Below are 16,737 nucleotides of genomic sequence, written 5' to 3'. Positions count from 1 at the left end.
GAATATAATCGAAAGTATAAGCTGTTAACGCTGGTTCAATGAAGCTGGGGGAAAATAAATTTTGTTCAAAAAAATGCACATGGAACATGTTCGTTATACATGTTTGTGATACAAAACTGTACCATTGCGTTGGACTGACTATCATGTTCTACACACAAGTCCTACCAAAAAAATCTGTGCTTTATTATAAAACACAAATTTAAACATTGTCGAGCTATAATCAATAATGAAGAAAATTGGTCTCGCAAGTCCAAACTCATTTTGCACAAATATATTAATATTTTTCAGAAATGGACAGACGGATACGAGTAAAATACAATTGCTCGACGTAAAAGTGCAAAACAAAATGAGCAAAAACTACGGGAGAGCGTATTGAGAACTGAGAGCTTATTCTTCTGCTCGAACAGTTTGGTCTTTTCACGCGATTATGCGTCCACCTGCAAGTATAGTATCGCGTGGAAACGCAGCATCGGATGTGGTCCCATCCTGTATAGAATGAACCAAACGTGACACGTACCGGTCCCAACGGAATGGAACTCTGCTACTCACTCATTCTTTCTTTCTAGTCCTCTAAGTCATCTTCAGTGAATTTTACTGATCGATTATTGAATAGGATTGGGCGTCGCTGGTCCGAAGAGGATACCTCGTGCGAATTAGAGCTAGTCCTGTGAAATTAAACGCGCAATATTTCGGCCTGGAATTGAATTCCGTGAGTCGCTGTCTTCGACGACCCGTTCGTTAGTCGTGTTTACCATTTCAACTGGTCCGTGTGCCCACGCAACGGACGTCATCGAGTTGCTCTCGCGGCACGATAAACCGTGGACGAAACAAACGGGCTCTCCCGGTGGGCACGGGATCGATTCGTGTCGACATTCGACAGCAACCGAATCGGATGGATTAAAACTCGTTTCAGATGTCCTTTAACGGCTGCCTGTATCCGTTGTGTGTCGACCAGAATTCAGAGATCGATCATCGATCTGCTCGCTGGATAAGGAAGCTCCTCCTCGGAGTTATCGTTGGCCTGTGCCGTAATGGATTCGCGTGGGAAGGACATTTGTATTCGAACATGTCGACCTGAGACGGTCACCTGCATTCCCAATCAGACTCATCTTCTAAAATTAGCTGTTCCTACGAACGCGTCCGTAACTGGATATATTCATCCCTGTAAGTTCATTCGAGGAAGCTCGCGCGATTTTCTAACGTATTGCAAGTTCATCGCGCCTCGTCCTGCGGGGCAGAAAGATCACCAAGATCCAAAAACCACAACTAGAGATCATTAGAGATCTGCGCCAACATTTGCATCCGAGTACAGTAATTTTAATTACTGTACTTAAAGTACAGTTCGCGCTCAGATTTCACACAAAAAATGAACAATCTCGAAAGAGGAGACACGATTATTCGAGCCTCGCGGCTCGTTTTTATAGTTACCGATTGTCAACGACTACAGGCTGTCCCAAAAATGTCTCGCAATCCAGAAATGGGGGGTTCCTGAGGTCGTTTGAAGTAACTTTTTCCTTAGCGAAAATGCAATCCGCGGCTTCGTTTACGAGTTATTAGCGAAAAACGGTGACCAATCAGAAGCGAGCTCGGCTGGCGCGCGGCTGACTCAGCCAACGAACGCACGAAGCTCAGCTCCGCTCATTGGCCCGGCCGCCTCGCGCCGACTGAACTCGTCTCTGATTGGTCGCCGTTTTTCGTTAATAACTCGTAAACAAAGCCGCGGATTGCACTTTCGCTAAGGAAAAAGTTACTTCAAACGATCTCAGGAACCTCCCATTTCCGGATTGCGAGACATTTTTGGGACTGTATAAAAACGAGCCGCAAGGCTCGAATAATCGTATCTCTCCTCTTCCCAAATTATCCATTTTTGTGCGCAATCTGAGCACGAATTAGGGAGAAATTACTGGTAGTTCCGCGCGTCGAAGAACATAAACACAAACCTCCTGAGCACTCGTGTCAAGGAACATCGACAGTGCCGTACGAAACCGTAGTCCCATCGAGAGCATCGACTTCGTGTTAGAGCTTCCATGATAAAATAAAACCTGCCACCCGCAGAAACCACCCCGTACGGAGCCGACGGTCTGAACAGTTAGACGGTCTGCTCCGACGAGGCTGTTCGACAATCCGGGGCGCGTATCAACCGCACGACAGAGCATCGCGCTACTCTCACCCTTGATCGCTTGTCCCGACCACTGCTAGCGTCGCGCGTCGTGCCGGTTGTATTTCGTGGAATGGTGTGCGTAGCTGTTCTACGAAACGCCCCTTCAATTAATTCAGCATCTCTTGTAATGCACAGAATGCAGTGTCGCGCATCTGCGACAATCAGCTGTTCCAGCTGGTAGCGTGGGCGAAACACATCCCGAATTTTACGTCGTTGCCACTGGAGGATCAGGTGTTGCTGCTGAGGGCCGGGTGGAACGAGCTGTTGATCGCCTCTTTCTCCCATCGGTCTATCGAAGTGAAGGATGACGGTATCGTGTTGGCCACGGGAATCACCGTCTACCGAGACTCGGCGCACCAGGCTGGCGTGGGCACGATATTCGACCGAGTCCTATCCGAGCTTGTGTCGAAAATGCGCGACATGAAGATGGACAGGACTGAACTTGGCTGTCTCAGGTTGGTTCCTCCGCTTTCTCACAGACGATAGTAACACCGAAAATCTGTAATCGAATCTGTGACTCCGAGTAAAAGCACATTTCGACTCGTCTCACCTCCCTGCAACAGCATGCCTTACATTTTATACATATACAGAGTAGCCCACAAAAGTGTTTGTACATCTTTTAAAACGCGATAGCTATTTTAAAACTGAACTAAATGACTTGAACTTTTTTTTTTAGATGATAGAGAGATTAGTCTACTGGACGATGACTGAAATGCTTTTTAATTTTGCTATTACTTAGAATGACAAAAAACTAAAAATCTCTCGTTTTTTTAATTTTTTTATCTGAGCCTATGACGAAAATTTAAAAAACGTCTTTTGTAGATGTTATATGCATGTTGAAAATTTTATCGAAATCGGTTCACGTTGTTACGAGTTACAACAAATTAAAGATCGCAAAAATCGCAGTTTTCTCACGATTTTGACCAAAAACTGTAAGAACTCTGCAGTTTTTAAAATCCTTCAACGCCTGTAGCTCGACTCTGGGTTAACCGATTTCGATCAAATTTTCAACTCGCATATAAGTTACCGAGAGATCTACAAATGGCATTTTTTAAATTTTCGTTACAAGCTCGGATAAAAAAATTATAAAACGGGGGTTTTTAATTTTTTCTTTTCATTCCAAGTAATAGCAAAATTTAAAAAAAGCTTTTTAGCCATTGTTTAGTAGACTCGTACCTCTATCATCTAAAAAAGATTCAAGTCATACAGTTATTGCGTTTCAAAAGGTGTACGGACACTTTTGCGGGTCACTGTATTTACATCTTCCATCCTCTATACCTATATTATTGTTTCGCGCTTTATTACTGTCACTTCATTGCTAAAATCGAGAAGAATCCAACGACCTATAATACCTTCGTACGACCATTCAAGCGCAAACCAAATGAAATGAAACACAATCAAGAAATGTCGCCGATAGAAAACTCGATAAATGAAATGTATTTTAACATCGTTTGCCTATCGTTTATACCAAAAATATCAAAGTTAATGGACATCATTTTGTGCATTTACCAAAGTTATTAGCTGAACGTATAAAGTAAACACATACAAAGTGATCAGCGTAGGATGAAATTCTGAGTTCTGATTTCAAAATGTGCAATCATAATTTCACTTGTGAAATTATAACTTATATCACTTATGATTTTTCATTTCTTGATATCATACATCGATCTTCCATAGTACATTAATTGATCGTCGATTGGTCTTCTGCAGGGCTATTATTCTCTTCAACCCCGAGGTACGAGGGCTGAAGTCGATACAAGAAGTGTCAAAGCTGCGAGAGAAAATCTACGCGACCCTGGAGGGTTACTGTCGCATGGCCTGGCCCGAAGACCCAGGCCGATTCGCAAAATTGTTGCTACGCTTGCCAGCGATCCGATCGATCGGTCTGAAGTGCCTGGAGCACTTGTTCTTCTTCAAGATCCACGTGCCGATCGACGAGTTCCTCGTGGAGATGCTGGAGTCACCGACAGACCCTTAGGAGCAGAAGGTGTGCCGCGTGTTGGGGCACACCGACCTTTGAGAGAACAAGAAACTATAAATATATACATATATATATATATATATATATATATATATATACATGTATATATTTACATGTATATACATATATATATATATATATATATATATATATATATATATACATACAAAAATATATATAAATATATATATACAGACCTACCTAACAAGCAAACAAAAAAAAATGAAAAATGTAAAAAACAAAAATATGCAACAGCATTCAAGATAAATCGCGTTAACGATTCTCGATGGTACCTACGCTGCCGCGTAAGGTATATGAACGTCGAGCAGCGAGCTGGAATTTACTTACACACTTTTCCTTCTCACCCTTTTATTTATGACTTTGTTAACGCATCATGCTCGACCTCGCGATGGCCAATCTTTCAGTCGATTCGTATCGAGAGCACGACGGAAGTTGCAACGATGTGTACGGATTGCGTGTACGGTAGCTCCGAGTCCTCCAGTTGAAGCGGCTGGTTCCGTGGAAGTTACCGAACCGATCTCTGTTTGCTTAACTCGTTGACTGCCGCGTGATTCATGTGTGGGTGACACATTTTTAGATCTATCTATCTTTTTAAGTACTGTCTATCGTTACTATATAAACACTATATATAATGTCATTTTAGAGATTAATTTTATATTTGAAAAATTTCTGGTGTCGCAAAAGCGATCAGGTTTCAGGAAAGGGAAGGATATGTCGAAAAATTTTATATATACTCGTTTGACAGTCAACGTGTTAATGTCATCGTGTCAGCAAGGTTCCCTGTGTAATTACGTGACCTCGTTACTGGATTATCTTCATTCACTGGCTCGGTTGCGCTCACGTTGAACCCTCCGGTACCCTCTGCAACCATGGAAGTTCCTAACACACTCGCTTCGTTTCCGATTGTCTGTACAATGCTTCTCGATGATTTTGAGTTGTTCGTAAACAGAATCATATTAAAACTATAGCGCTAGTTTGTCACGTGTAAATTAATTTGTAAGTATACCCTTGTAATATGCAAGTATATATAAACAATTAATTGTAATGGAATATCACTTGTACACATTACAAAAGGATGAACTTCATATGATCACCAGTGATCTATACAACTCACTGAGAGGCAGTACACACTGCTTTGTACCGCCTCTAATCAGTAAGTTGTTGTTTCTCTTCTTGCGCAAGTCTTTCAAAATAGGTTTACAAACTCATTGAATCCTCTGCAAGGTCCCCAACGTGGCTGCAATCAACGCGATCAAGTTTTCGGGTATTTGTACATTCCAACTCTGCCTCGATCCGAATCGTCTCATGAAAGAGATACGTTTGCATATAGATAATATACATACTTGCATAAAATGAGAAAGAGAGAGAGAGAGAGAGAGAGAGAGAGAATGCGCGCGTGCAAGAGAAAGAAAGAAAGGGAGAGAGAACAGTTTTACACGTGTGCACCACGGATAATTTATTGTTTTGTATTTTTAGAGTATAGAAAGAGATCAACTTACTAATTCATTATTAATTAAATATATTGTAATCATTCTTTTTTTACACAAACATATATATATGTATATACATATATATATGTGTGAATACAGCTTGTGTCTGTAATAATGTATGAAAAGCGTAACGAACAGAAGAACGGTATCTTGTTCTTAAGATATCGAGAATCATGGACAATTACTTTTCTCTTTTTTTTTATCAAAGAGTAATAGTCACTTTTGATACAGTGAATTGCACTAAGAATTCTTTTATTCAACGATAATAGTAACCCTTGGTACCATGTTTCTGCCCTTATGTCTGATTATACGCAGCCATGTGTGATAGTGATCAATTTATATTTCTCAATGGTCTTCTGTCCAGTGAAGAGATTTCACTTTCCTCTGATAACTGTAAGTGTTCTCGGGTTTTCAACGAGAAACAGTTACAAAATGTATATGTTTATGCTCTAAATTTAGATATGTAGAATTCAACCAATCAAGACATAACTATGAGGGAACCTTACTTTGTCGTTGTTAGCAATTTACAAAACTCTTTTATGATTTGAACTGAAGGACGTAAGAAAGTAATGGTAATTTTATATCTAAAATATATCCATTTTATTACTTATATCTTTAACTAAGTAAACAAAATTTACATTGATAGTTTTAATTGGGTGGAGACCAAAATTGGTTGCAATAAATTCCAAATTGAATACTTAGCCCTTGTGCTTTATCAATTAGTTTAAGGTCGCAAAATTGAGGTAGTGGAATATATATATATATATATATATATATATATATATTTTATAATCTTGTTGTACTGACTTATTCATTATCCTCAAAATTGAGCGAAATTTATTTATACCTTCTTTTGTAAAAAATATTTTTAATGAAATTAGCTTTATTATAATTGGGCTAGAAATTTTATAACGGGAAAAAAAGTTTTTCTTTGCATCCTTCAGTTTTAATCACTTACATAAATTAATATAGTATCCTAGGAAATGTAAGGAACCATCATACTTACTTGGATAATATAAATTATGATAATATTAAATATTATTAAACGTATTTCTATTTTTGCGTGAATGCTTACGATTGTTAGTTGTTGGTTATTGTTATCTATTTGATGAGAGTTTTTAATGTTATGCATACCATGAAAAGAACACAATATTAAATTTCCGACTTTCCTTCTGTAACATTACTACAGTTGTGCTGTTCATTTTAGATGCTTGTTGTGTTATTTATTACTATTCTCTACTAAATTACAAGATCAACCTTGGAAGTTATACGACTTCATTTTTACAATTTTAAATAATTTCTAGCAAAGTAATACAGTTTATAGATTTCATAAACCGATATTGCATCACAGGGAAAGTGTATAACAATTTTGTAATTTATCCCCTAGATAATATTTCAAAGATAATATTTTCTTTTCTTTATACTCAGTCTGAAATTACATCTTGACCAAAATTACCTCTGAACGAAGCGCATTTTGCGGACACCTCATCTAATTCCTCAATGTAATAATAAAACAAAACAAATAAGATGTCAAATAACATTTGGATTGGAGGGCGTGAATGCTTGCTACCTGTGAATGAAGTTTCATATAAAAATATATAAATGTTAAAACGATGATATCTATACATACATACATATAATATATGGATATATAAACAAAACTCTTTCACAAACAATAATGAAAACCTCAGTAGTAGTCAGTAGAATAACAAAGATAATGGCAGAGATAATTAAAATATGTGTCCTACAATCACATCATTTGATTAATGTAACAGGATTCAAGAGAATAAAATTTGGAATGTGCATTGAAAATATGTTAAATAACGGCACGCTTCTGTATACGAAGCGATTGTAAACTCGATGCTTTTGCCATACTTCTTTGAACTATCATAGAGATGGTACGATGCTCAAATTGTATGTAGTGATGTTTTACTTAGTAACAGTGTCCTAGAGTGGAAGAATGTGGTGCGTTGTAAACTTTCTGTACAGTGACGCAGTAGTAAAGTAAACGTGGAAAATAGTTTACTTTATATTTATTGCATTTGTTATTTGGTACTTAGAAAATCCTTTACCCTTGATGTATCTGTAACTATCGAACACAGCTTGTATGACTAACATTTTCTGTATTTTGTATCTGCATATTCTTTCAATGATTGAAAAAGAATATCATTGTTACATTAAAATTCTATGAGTGGTTTTCTTTTGATTAAAGTTCCAGAAAAAGTTTCACGCACCCCTTCTACATAGATCAGTACAAATAAGTTTAATATAAATAATAATAAAATAATTGTTTGATCTTACTAAACACGTAAGGTACATCCCACTTAAACAGTAGCTGGTGTCCTACTAAAACATTGTACCTTCAATGAATTAAGCTACAAGCCAGAGTACTAAATCCTTCTGTGTAATACTGTGTATATAAATGTCATAAACTTTATGTATTGATAAATGCTATATTTAACGTCAAATTGACTCACACAACTGCCGTTACAAGTAACTGTTTTTTTGATAATGGTATGGCCCAATAATCCATGTTTAAACATTTTCTTCATTTGCATCAAAAGGACAAAATTCTATACACATTTCATTAAGTAAATTTTTTATAATTTGATTGTACATTGATAAATTATCTGTACACAGGACTTGTAATTTATAAGAATGTTATTAGAAAAAGAAATTAAACATTGATGTTTGGAAACAAATATTACATTCTAGAAATAATTATTATATTGATAAAAATGTTCCACCATTTATACTTGTTGTTTTAAATTGTCATTGTTCATTCATTTGATAATCCATGTCGATATTATTTCAAACTGCCTTAGTTATCAATAACACTTTGTATGGTTGTGTTAAGTAGGTAAAGCAATGAGTGTACAGCTGTATATATGTACTTGTGTACTAAAGTGTACATTCTACATATGTACTTACAAAATTCAAAATGCATGGACATACACATGTTCAGTCCATCTACATATTACTGTCTCTAAGCTGCAACTGTCAGTTCATGATTTGTTAAAGGAATATAGCTCGCGTGTTTGTTGTAGTTCATTTTTGCTACATATAAATTGTTACTAGAATGATTAAGCTGCGCTTTTATATGTGTATACGCGATACTGTTTCAGGTAACGGTATGATGAAAAATAATATTGGAATACCAAGGATTCAGCATTGAGGTGGAAACTGTTTTATAAAGAATTAAGAGTAATATATTCACAAAAGGATGCGTAAAGAACGAAGAATATATAAATTATATAAACGTAAAAATGAAAGAGTGCAGGAGCGATAGTAAGAGAGAAAGAATGGATGTCAGTGGAAAAAGTGCTATAAGTCATATGAATGTACATGTAAAACAGTATGATTAGAAACAATCTTTGGTTAAAGAAATATGATGTACGGTCTTGCGCCAAGAGATAAATAGTCTATTCTGACTTATCTGAATATAATATTTTTATGAAGCGAATGAAATGTTATTTTCTGTTGTCCTATATTCACCTATAAATTTGTACAGAATTCCTTTCTTTTTTAAAGATATAAATCTATTTAAGATTCATTCTTTCTTATTACAATAATAAAATGTAGGTAATGGGCAGTATTTATGAAAACGCTGTTTTATTTCTGATGGACATGATACAGAGTATGTTTCTCATATATTTATTATTCACTGACAATTCTTGATGTTAACAGTAATTACAGACATACTTTAATGTTTCCACAGCTGCAAAGTTCTTTCCCCATCTTCCATTTTTTGTCTCATAAATAAAAAGTTCCAATAATATTGAATAAAAAAGTAGATAGAAAATAATATTACAAACACCACAGTGAATCAAATACAGTTACATTGAGTGATCACCATATATTATTTTTCCTTTCAGTCACGCCATATGTACAAATATTACTTTCTTTGATATTGTTGTTAATAGATCCTTTTTTTCGAAAAAAATAAGTTAACTGCATTGTATATGTGAGATTGGAAGTAAAATTGTTTCTCTTTAACTAAATTTCACAGCTTTCCAGCATGTGTACAGTCTTGGTTTAAGTTTATCTGAAAATAAACAAACAATCAGTATCTTTTTTGTTCAGCATTTATTATATTTAATCATTTAAATTTTGTACTAAAATGTCTGGCTAAAATAGACGCTGTGTTCAAATAATTCACCACAGCGTGAATCTGTTCACCAATTTCCTCTTACATGTTTGTGCAATGCCAAATACCATTAATCCAAATATAAGGCATGAATTAACATGTGTGTATTTAAGTTTGTATACCATACCAAAAGAATGCTAGTAATAGGTTTTAAACTTACAATATCTTTTTCCATAATTTATTGCATATCTAGAATTATTTAGAACTTTTCCTCTTCAAGACCATGTTTGAAAAACATGAGTACAGGCACAGATTCACCATCAATGTCACGATATTCCATTAACGCCACTAGACCATCAATATCCATAGATTCGCCGGTGAAGAATTGTAGGTCCTTGAAACGACTCAAAACATCTTTCATAACTTTGTTGGTATTTGTTTTAAATACATCCACCTGATCAGGTGCTTTCTCTTCCAACTTTGCAACTAATCTGATAAAACAATAATTATTAAATACATTACATAAAAACAAAAAAACCTATAATAATAGTGACAATTACTTTTTCATGTAATCTTTCAAATAAAGAGTATAAGATTTTTTATCGTTAAATGCAAATGTTTCTTGGAGTCGGTGGTTTAAAACCACATCAACACCACTTTCCACTGCTTCGTCTGTGCCCTCATCAGCTTCTTCTGCTGATGGATTGAATCCAGCAATTTCTATTTCTCCAGCTTTACGAGTGACAGTCTAGTTCCAAAAAGAAATAAATATAATTAATTAACAATCGTCTGCCTTAATTGTTCAATACAATACAATATTTAACATTATACCTTGCCATAGACTTCGTACATAACATCATCAATTAGTTTCATCTTGTAGGTGTCTGAGAACATCTCATCACCTGTGATACAAACATTTAATTAAATCAGTCAGACTGAGTATTGCAATCCAAAATATAATTATAAATTCATACATCAGTAACATTGAAATCGATTTAAATATTTATTTCTTCTCTTTTTGATTGTTGTGAGTCATTGTTCTCAATGAACTCGTGCTCAAAACGAGTTATTTCAGACATATGGAGAGGTTATAAATGAGAATGTTGAATATTTAAATAATGAGGTTTCACATCCTTGGTTACGTTAAATAGCGATAGTATACAATTTCATTTTAATCATTTATATACTTGTAAAAATATATTTCTAGAATATCATTGTCAAAACGTCGGCATTTGTAACAGAGACGTCATTACGAATACCACTTAAATGAAATTCAACTAACTTATAGTTTAACGTAATAAATAATTTAAAAAATATTAATTACATATGTTACTTTAGGATATTTTGAATGAACTTACCGGTGATAATATCCTTGTAGATCCTCATGGTGGAAGATGGAGAAAGATTTAATTACAGCTAAACTAAATAAGATACAGTCACCCCGACAGAGCGAACCGGAAGGGAGCGAAGCTACTTGGAGAAGCAACCAGCTTCACTACACACTCATACCAATGTCTAAGATTTAAACTTGTACGTAAGGATATATACACTAACTTGACAATTCTCTCATTTTCGTAATTTCTTTACATTTATTCATACATTATATCATGCTTTATTTATAAAATATAGATTAAATAATTTTACCTATTTTTGTTAAAATAATTAATAAATTCCAAATATATACATACATACGATATGTGACATGTACATATGTATATACATGTATACATACGTATACCTAGAAAGGAGTGACACCAATTTTATCTCCCTATTTTATATTTCAGTAGATTAAATGTACATAATCGAAAAATACTAATTAATTTTGTTAACATTTTTTTGTATTTTCTCACATTTTTTTGCACAATAAATGCTTTATATAATCCATAGTTAGTGTATAATCACAAGTATAACCAATATATTATAATAAAATACTAAAACATGATTTTACTAAATTCTGTATTAATAACAGATTCTGTATTAATAAAGTGTACAATTTTGTAGTTAAACTTTTCAATTTTTAAAATTAAAATCAGGTAAGAGTTGAATTCACTTCCGGTTCCTGGTTACAAATTCCAATGTACAATATTTCACTAATTCCTTGCCGTCCGAATCGTACCGTGTCTGTAAATAAGCGGCACGAATCAATTCAACTGCATGTTGTATGCGACAACTGCTAAAATAAATCAAAGCTGAATACAATAAAGGAAAAATTATATATTGTAAGTAATCACAAGAAAATTATATGATTAAAATCAATATTACGTTTCCAGTGTGCATTATAATTATATACATATTTTAATTTTATTTAGTGCTATGTATATATGTATGTACAGTTCTGATGCTGTAGGATATTCATTTGAATCATTTGTAACCTCTACTTCCGGTTCTCGTGAACGTACAGGCACGTGTGACTCATGCTGTTTTGCGTTTAATTGTTACAGATAAATAAGTTTGGCTTTTCATTTCATAAACAATAGATGCAATAAAATTGCTTTAAACGTGTGCTCGATAAAAAGACGGAAAAATGGAAAACGGAAAGAAAGAAGTTAACTCTGAAACCGTGAATGCCTCATGCGATGAGGTTAAATGTGAGAAGCCGGTTTCTAACGTTGAAGAAAATTCTATAAAGGATGAAAAAACTGAAGAACCTACCAGTGAACTCTTAACTAATATAAAGAATGAAGACGAGATTAAATGCGAGGAGCCTGTTCCTAACGTTGAAGAAAATTCTATAAAGGTTGAAAAAACTGAAGAACCTACCAGTGAACTCTTAACTAACATAAAGAATGAAGACGAGGTTAAATGCGAGGAGCCTGTTCCTAACGTTGAAGAAAATTCTATAACGGATGAAAAAACTGAAGAGCCTTCCAGTGAACTCTTAACTAAAATAAAGAGTCAAGTTGAGGTATTATTTATTAGTATAGTAGTAGATTCCCATTTATATGAACACTGAGAAACAACTAGGTCATATAACAGGGTATATTCATATAATAGAAGTCCACTGATTATAGGAGTTCACGTTCAGATAAATGGATTTAATCAAACACTTAATTCATTTCTCAGATGATAACAATAGGTGTTCGCATAAGTGGTCTAACGTTTGACATTAGTTCAGATAATAAGAGTTCAGCAGAAGTTAAGTACACATTGGATATTGCTCAAAACTTTGTTCCAATAAATGAAGTTCAGATAAGTGGAGTTCTACTGCGTATACAACAGTTAATTAAATTTGTGCATAGTAGGTTCATAATCATATTCTATGTATAGGGTATTCAGCTTTATTATGTATTATACTTTCAAGCTAAATATGTGATAATATTTAATTAGTTAGTTTATTAATTTTTATCAATAGACTGAGAAATGGATTTGATTAACATATAGGTCCTTGGTTAATATTTAAATTCTATAAATTAAGTATAAAGTATAATACAAAGCACTTCTACTTTTATTATACTTTAATTATAGTTTTTAACTGCCTGTTTTCACAGTTAATCTTGTTTTTTCAATCTCTTCCTATTTTATTTATTGACTTTATTTTATTTTGTTTACTTGAGCTAAACAGTAAGCTTACTTAAGAAATTTTTTCCAACCTCACTCACCAATTTTATTAGTATTGTATAAAGTGATGTCTTGATAACTATCATTTTTTTAGTCAACATATAACCCCTTGCCATACCATTTAGCTCAACGAAATTCGTGCCCAAGCAGTTGGGATGACGCACACTAAATGGGCAGCGTAATGCGCGAGACAATCATAGTAGAAGTCGACATGCGGATATCTGTTATATAGCTATAGACTTACTTATTTCCAAACGATACTGTTCTTGTGGACGTCAACTCTAATTTAATCCTTGTTCCTTTTTTCTATACATATTTTTAGTACAATATCTTAGTCAATACTTCAAAACATAAATATTAGTACTATAAATCCTGCAATCCTGAAACTCTCCACGAGTCTCACTCGTGATGTTTACGTTTGGCCTGCATTTCTTTTCACGAGTCTGACTCATAGTATTCATGTTTAGACCAAAATTGTTATCACAAGTCAGACTCGTCAAATTACGGCAAGAGGTTAAGTATGTTGTATTTTATCCTCAACCTCAATTAGGATTGACTGATTTCCTACAGGTTGACTCCATCCTCTAAAACTTATTTTTTGTTGATTTTTTATCTTATCCTCTCATAGTGTTCGTGATTTTATTTTCCAAAATCTTTGAAAAGTGTCAAGAACTCTAGTTTGTCCTAGATTCTTAAAGAGACATTTTTTGATACTTGCAACAATTATTAAGGCAAGGCTATTTCTATCCTTAAATATCTTCGAACTGGAAGGGTTGGGCTATCTTTTTCCTCCATCTAAAAAAATTTAATCATCAATTGTACATTAAAGTAGAAACTAGAACAATACAAAAATCAAGCCCAGGCTTAAGGGATTCAGATCGCCAATCGCATTAGTAAATAATAGTTTACCAGTGGAGGATTAAATATTTTGAATATGCTCTTGCTTGTTCACTAATCATACTTATTTTAACTACAACAATTGTATTCATTTGTAGTTCTACTTTGGAGATGTTAACATGCAGAAAGATAAGTTTCTCATTGACCAAACAAAATTGGATAACGGTTGGATACCAATGTCTATCATGTTAAATTTTAAAATGTTAACCTCTATGAGCAAGGATTCTGATACGATACTGAAGGCATTGGAGTCTAGTGAACTTATAGAAATATCAGAGGACAGAAAAAAAATTCGTCGCTCACCAAAACATCCTTTACCTGTTTATAATGAAGAATATAGGAAAGCACAGGAAGCCCGAACAGTTTATTTAAAAGGATTTCCATTAAATGACACAAATATTGAGAAACTTAAAAACTTCTTTAGTGATTTTGAACCATTTGAAAATATTATTGTAAGTGTTCTCATTTTAAATATTCCGTATCTAAACTTAGAGGAAACCGGCAAATTAGTGTTTAGATTTTCAGATGATTTTTTTATTTAATAGATGAGGAAATATTGCAGTGCAGATAAAAAGTTACGGTTTAAAGGATCTATCTTTGTACAGTTCAGGACACTGGAAGATGCAAAAGCTTTTATGGCTAGAGAATTGATTAAGTATGGAAATACTGAATTAATTAAAAAATGGTCGTAAGTATAAGTATTTTTAAATTACCATGTATTACATTTGATTAATTCCATATAATCAAATATATGTAATTTTAATGTTTAGAGTTGATTATGCCATAGGAAAGGCAAAAGAAAAGGAAGACAAAAGACAGAAAAGATCTGAACATAAAGCAAAGAAAAATGACACTGTTAGTACAAAAACAATTATTTGATATACCTAAAATAATAAATAATTAGATTGCACCGATAGTGATGTTGTAATACATAAGTTTATTGAAAAAGTTAATTTCTTCCAGGGGAAAGAAAAGATGGATGAAGATAGTGGAGAGGAAAATGAGAAAGAAACAACTTTACCTAAGGGTTGTGTAATTCACTTTTCCGATGTACCTGAAAAATGCAAAAGAGAAGATATCAAGGAACGTTTAGGCGAACTTCAAGCCAGCGTTGCGTTTGTCGATTTTAGAATGGGTGATAAACAGGGTTGGGTTCGCCTACAAGGAGAGAATTCTGCAAAGACTTTAGTTGATAAAATGAAAAATAATAGAGTAAGCAACTAAAACAATATCGATATATAAATTATTAATTCATAATATGTAAATATTCATTGAATATATTTGAAAAGGTATTGATCAACAAAAAAGAAGTTGTGTGCCGGATTCTTGAAGGTGAAGAAGAAGAGGAATACTTAGCAAAAGCAAAAGAAAAAATGACGATGCTAAGGCAACAAAAGTCTTATAATAAAGGAAAACGGGCAGGCAAGAAGGGTAAATTATTGAAATATCCAATAAAAACAGTAATAATAGATACAGTTTCTATTAATTATGTAATGATGATCTGCCATGCTAATACTGAGGGATCATCTGGATCTCGTTGAGTTGAACTCTAACATTTACTGAATAATTGACGATCGTATATTTATCGTTAGTCGTCAAAGTAGAAGTATTCAATTTACGAAATATGTATCTTAGGTCGTAATGCACAAAGGGGTCTAAGGAAGAGGCGTAATAGCGATACCAACGACGGAGTTCCCACTAAAAAAGCAGCTGTCGAGTAAATGAAAGAATATAATTAATAACAAGCCAAACAAATTCCACACTCTTAGCTATGTATATTAATCTTATTTTTGTTATGTGGACGTACACAGAGATATCTGTATAGATTTTAAAAGATAGATGTTACACAGCGACAAACTCAAAGTAGGCTTCTACTTTATGCGCATATTTTTTGTTATATGTGAGTAGTGTTTATATTATTTAAACGATGAAAATACGACATTCTTATATTTTTAAACTGTTCATTTTTTCACTATCGTGAGATCCCAATGAATAAATGTACCTGCGACGCAATAAGATATTACTGTACCACAAGAATCATAAAGTTCATATACTTTGTTGCGTATAGAACACAAATATTACTTACAGTTGTGTCGCTTGATTTGTAAACATATTCTGGTAGTTACTTTTCTAATATTTACGACATTCAATTGCTCTATGGAAGTCATGATTGAATTGACTGGCACATGATGAGAAACCTGTTCATAAATATTTGAAAATAGATTATAGTTAGTAATTATATATTCTATCTATTTTAATAATATAAACAGTTTTGGCAAAATTAGACTTGCATAGATTTAAAATTATTTTATCCCTTACATATATCGCAGTTCAAAACAATTTTTTAACAAAATGTTCATCGCTAAATATTTTATAATGTAAAGAAATATATGTATGTAATCATTTTTTATTTCTAATCACAAAATCAATTTCATCTCGTTATAATGCAAGCAATAGATATTATTAATTTTATTTACAAAATTCATTGTCAAAGTTTTTCTATCCTACTCAGTGTGCAGAATGATTGTAGAGACTGAGTACA

The 16,737-nt window shown here is 33.7% G+C and overlaps 3 protein-coding genes, 1 long non-coding RNA gene and 1 other non-coding gene across 14 annotated transcripts in view; 3 read left to right on the top strand and 2 right to left on the bottom strand.

Annotated features, from left to right (window-relative positions):
- usp (retinoid X receptor ultraspiracle) overlaps nt 1-9,121 on the top strand; it is a 128,733-nt gene extending 119,612 nt beyond the window's left edge. For 9 of the 10 annotated variants that reach the window (XM_033467472.2, XM_033467470.2, XM_033467463.2 and 6 more), the window contains 2 exons: nt 2,297-2,616; nt 3,872-9,121. In XM_033467472.2, coding sequence (XP_033323363.1) covers nt 2,297-2,616; nt 3,872-4,139 — 588 coding nt within the window. In that variant the 3' untranslated portion in view covers nt 4,140-9,121. The remainder of the gene's footprint in view (nt 1-2,296; nt 2,617-3,871) is intronic. The other variant, XM_076524336.1, reaches the window with a different exon arrangement.
- A 127-nt stretch (nt 9,122-9,248) lies between these two features.
- Tctp (translationally controlled tumor protein) lies at nt 9,249-11,255 on the bottom strand. Its single transcript, XM_033467445.2, has 5 exons — nt 11,099-11,255; nt 10,572-10,642; nt 10,301-10,488; nt 9,961-10,231; nt 9,249-9,698 (listed from the first exon to the last, which is right to left on the bottom strand). Exons 1-4 carry the CDS (start codon nt 11,124-11,126, stop codon nt 10,000-10,002), a joined length of 519 nt encoding a protein of 172 aa, XP_033323336.1. The 5' UTR covers nt 11,127-11,255; the 3' UTR covers nt 9,249-9,698; nt 9,961-9,999.
- An 847-nt stretch (nt 11,256-12,102) lies between these two features.
- La (La autoantigen-like) lies at nt 12,103-16,479 on the top strand. Its single transcript, XM_033467450.2, has 7 exons — nt 12,103-12,645; nt 14,294-14,647; nt 14,741-14,883; nt 14,966-15,050; nt 15,159-15,407; nt 15,485-15,626; nt 15,831-16,479. The coding sequence occupies exons 1-7, from the start codon at nt 12,265-12,267 to the stop codon at nt 15,914-15,916; spliced, it is 1,440 nt and encodes a 479-aa protein (XP_033323341.2). The 5' UTR covers nt 12,103-12,264; the 3' UTR covers nt 15,917-16,479.
- Nucleotides 13,562-14,340, bottom strand: LOC117218805 (uncharacterized). Its single transcript, XR_004489874.2, has 2 exons — nt 14,208-14,340; nt 13,562-14,093 (listed from the first exon to the last, which is right to left on the bottom strand). It is a non-coding gene; the product is annotated as an uncharacterized LOC117218805 (long non-coding RNA).
- On the top strand, nt 15,684-15,763 carry LOC117218821 (small nucleolar RNA U6-53/MBII-28). Its single transcript, XR_004489882.1, has one exon. It is a non-coding gene; the product is annotated as a small nucleolar RNA U6-53/MBII-28 (small nucleolar RNA).
- Nucleotides 16,480-16,737: the final 258 nt, after the last annotated feature.

This window comes from Megalopta genalis, chromosome 8 (genome assembly GCF_051020955.1).
Source record: "Megalopta genalis isolate 19385.01 chromosome 8, iyMegGena1_principal, whole genome shotgun sequence".
In the NCBI taxonomy this organism is placed as follows: Eukaryota; Metazoa; Arthropoda; class Insecta; order Hymenoptera; family Halictidae; genus Megalopta; species Megalopta genalis.
The sequence above is the reverse complement of the archived record's forward strand: the minus strand, read 5'-3'. Positions and strand labels throughout refer to the sequence as shown.

Excerpts from the sequence above, each read along its gene's own strand:
- Tctp (XM_033467445.2), bottom strand. The coding sequence starts at position 11,126 with ATGAGGATCTACAAGGATATTATCACCG. Across the intron at positions 10,643-11,098 it reads CTACAAGGATATTATCACCG|GTGATGAGATGTTCTCAGAC; the intron begins GTAAGTTCATTC and ends TTTGTATCACAG. Across the intron at positions 10,489-10,571 it reads TGTACGAAGTCTATGGCAAG|ACTGTCACTCGTAAAGCTGG; the intron begins GTATAATGTTAA and ends TTTTGGAACTAG.
- La (XM_033467450.2), top strand. The coding sequence starts at position 12,265 with ATGGAAAACGGAAAGAAAGAAGTTAACTCTGAAACCGTGAATGCCTCA. Across the intron at positions 14,648-14,740 it reads AACCATTTGAAAATATTATT|ATGAGGAAATATTGCAGTGC; the intron begins GTAAGTGTTCTC and ends TTTATTTAATAG. Across the intron at positions 15,051-15,158 it reads AAGCAAAGAAAAATGACACT|GGGAAAGAAAAGATGGATGA; the intron begins GTTAGTACAAAA and ends AATTTCTTCCAG.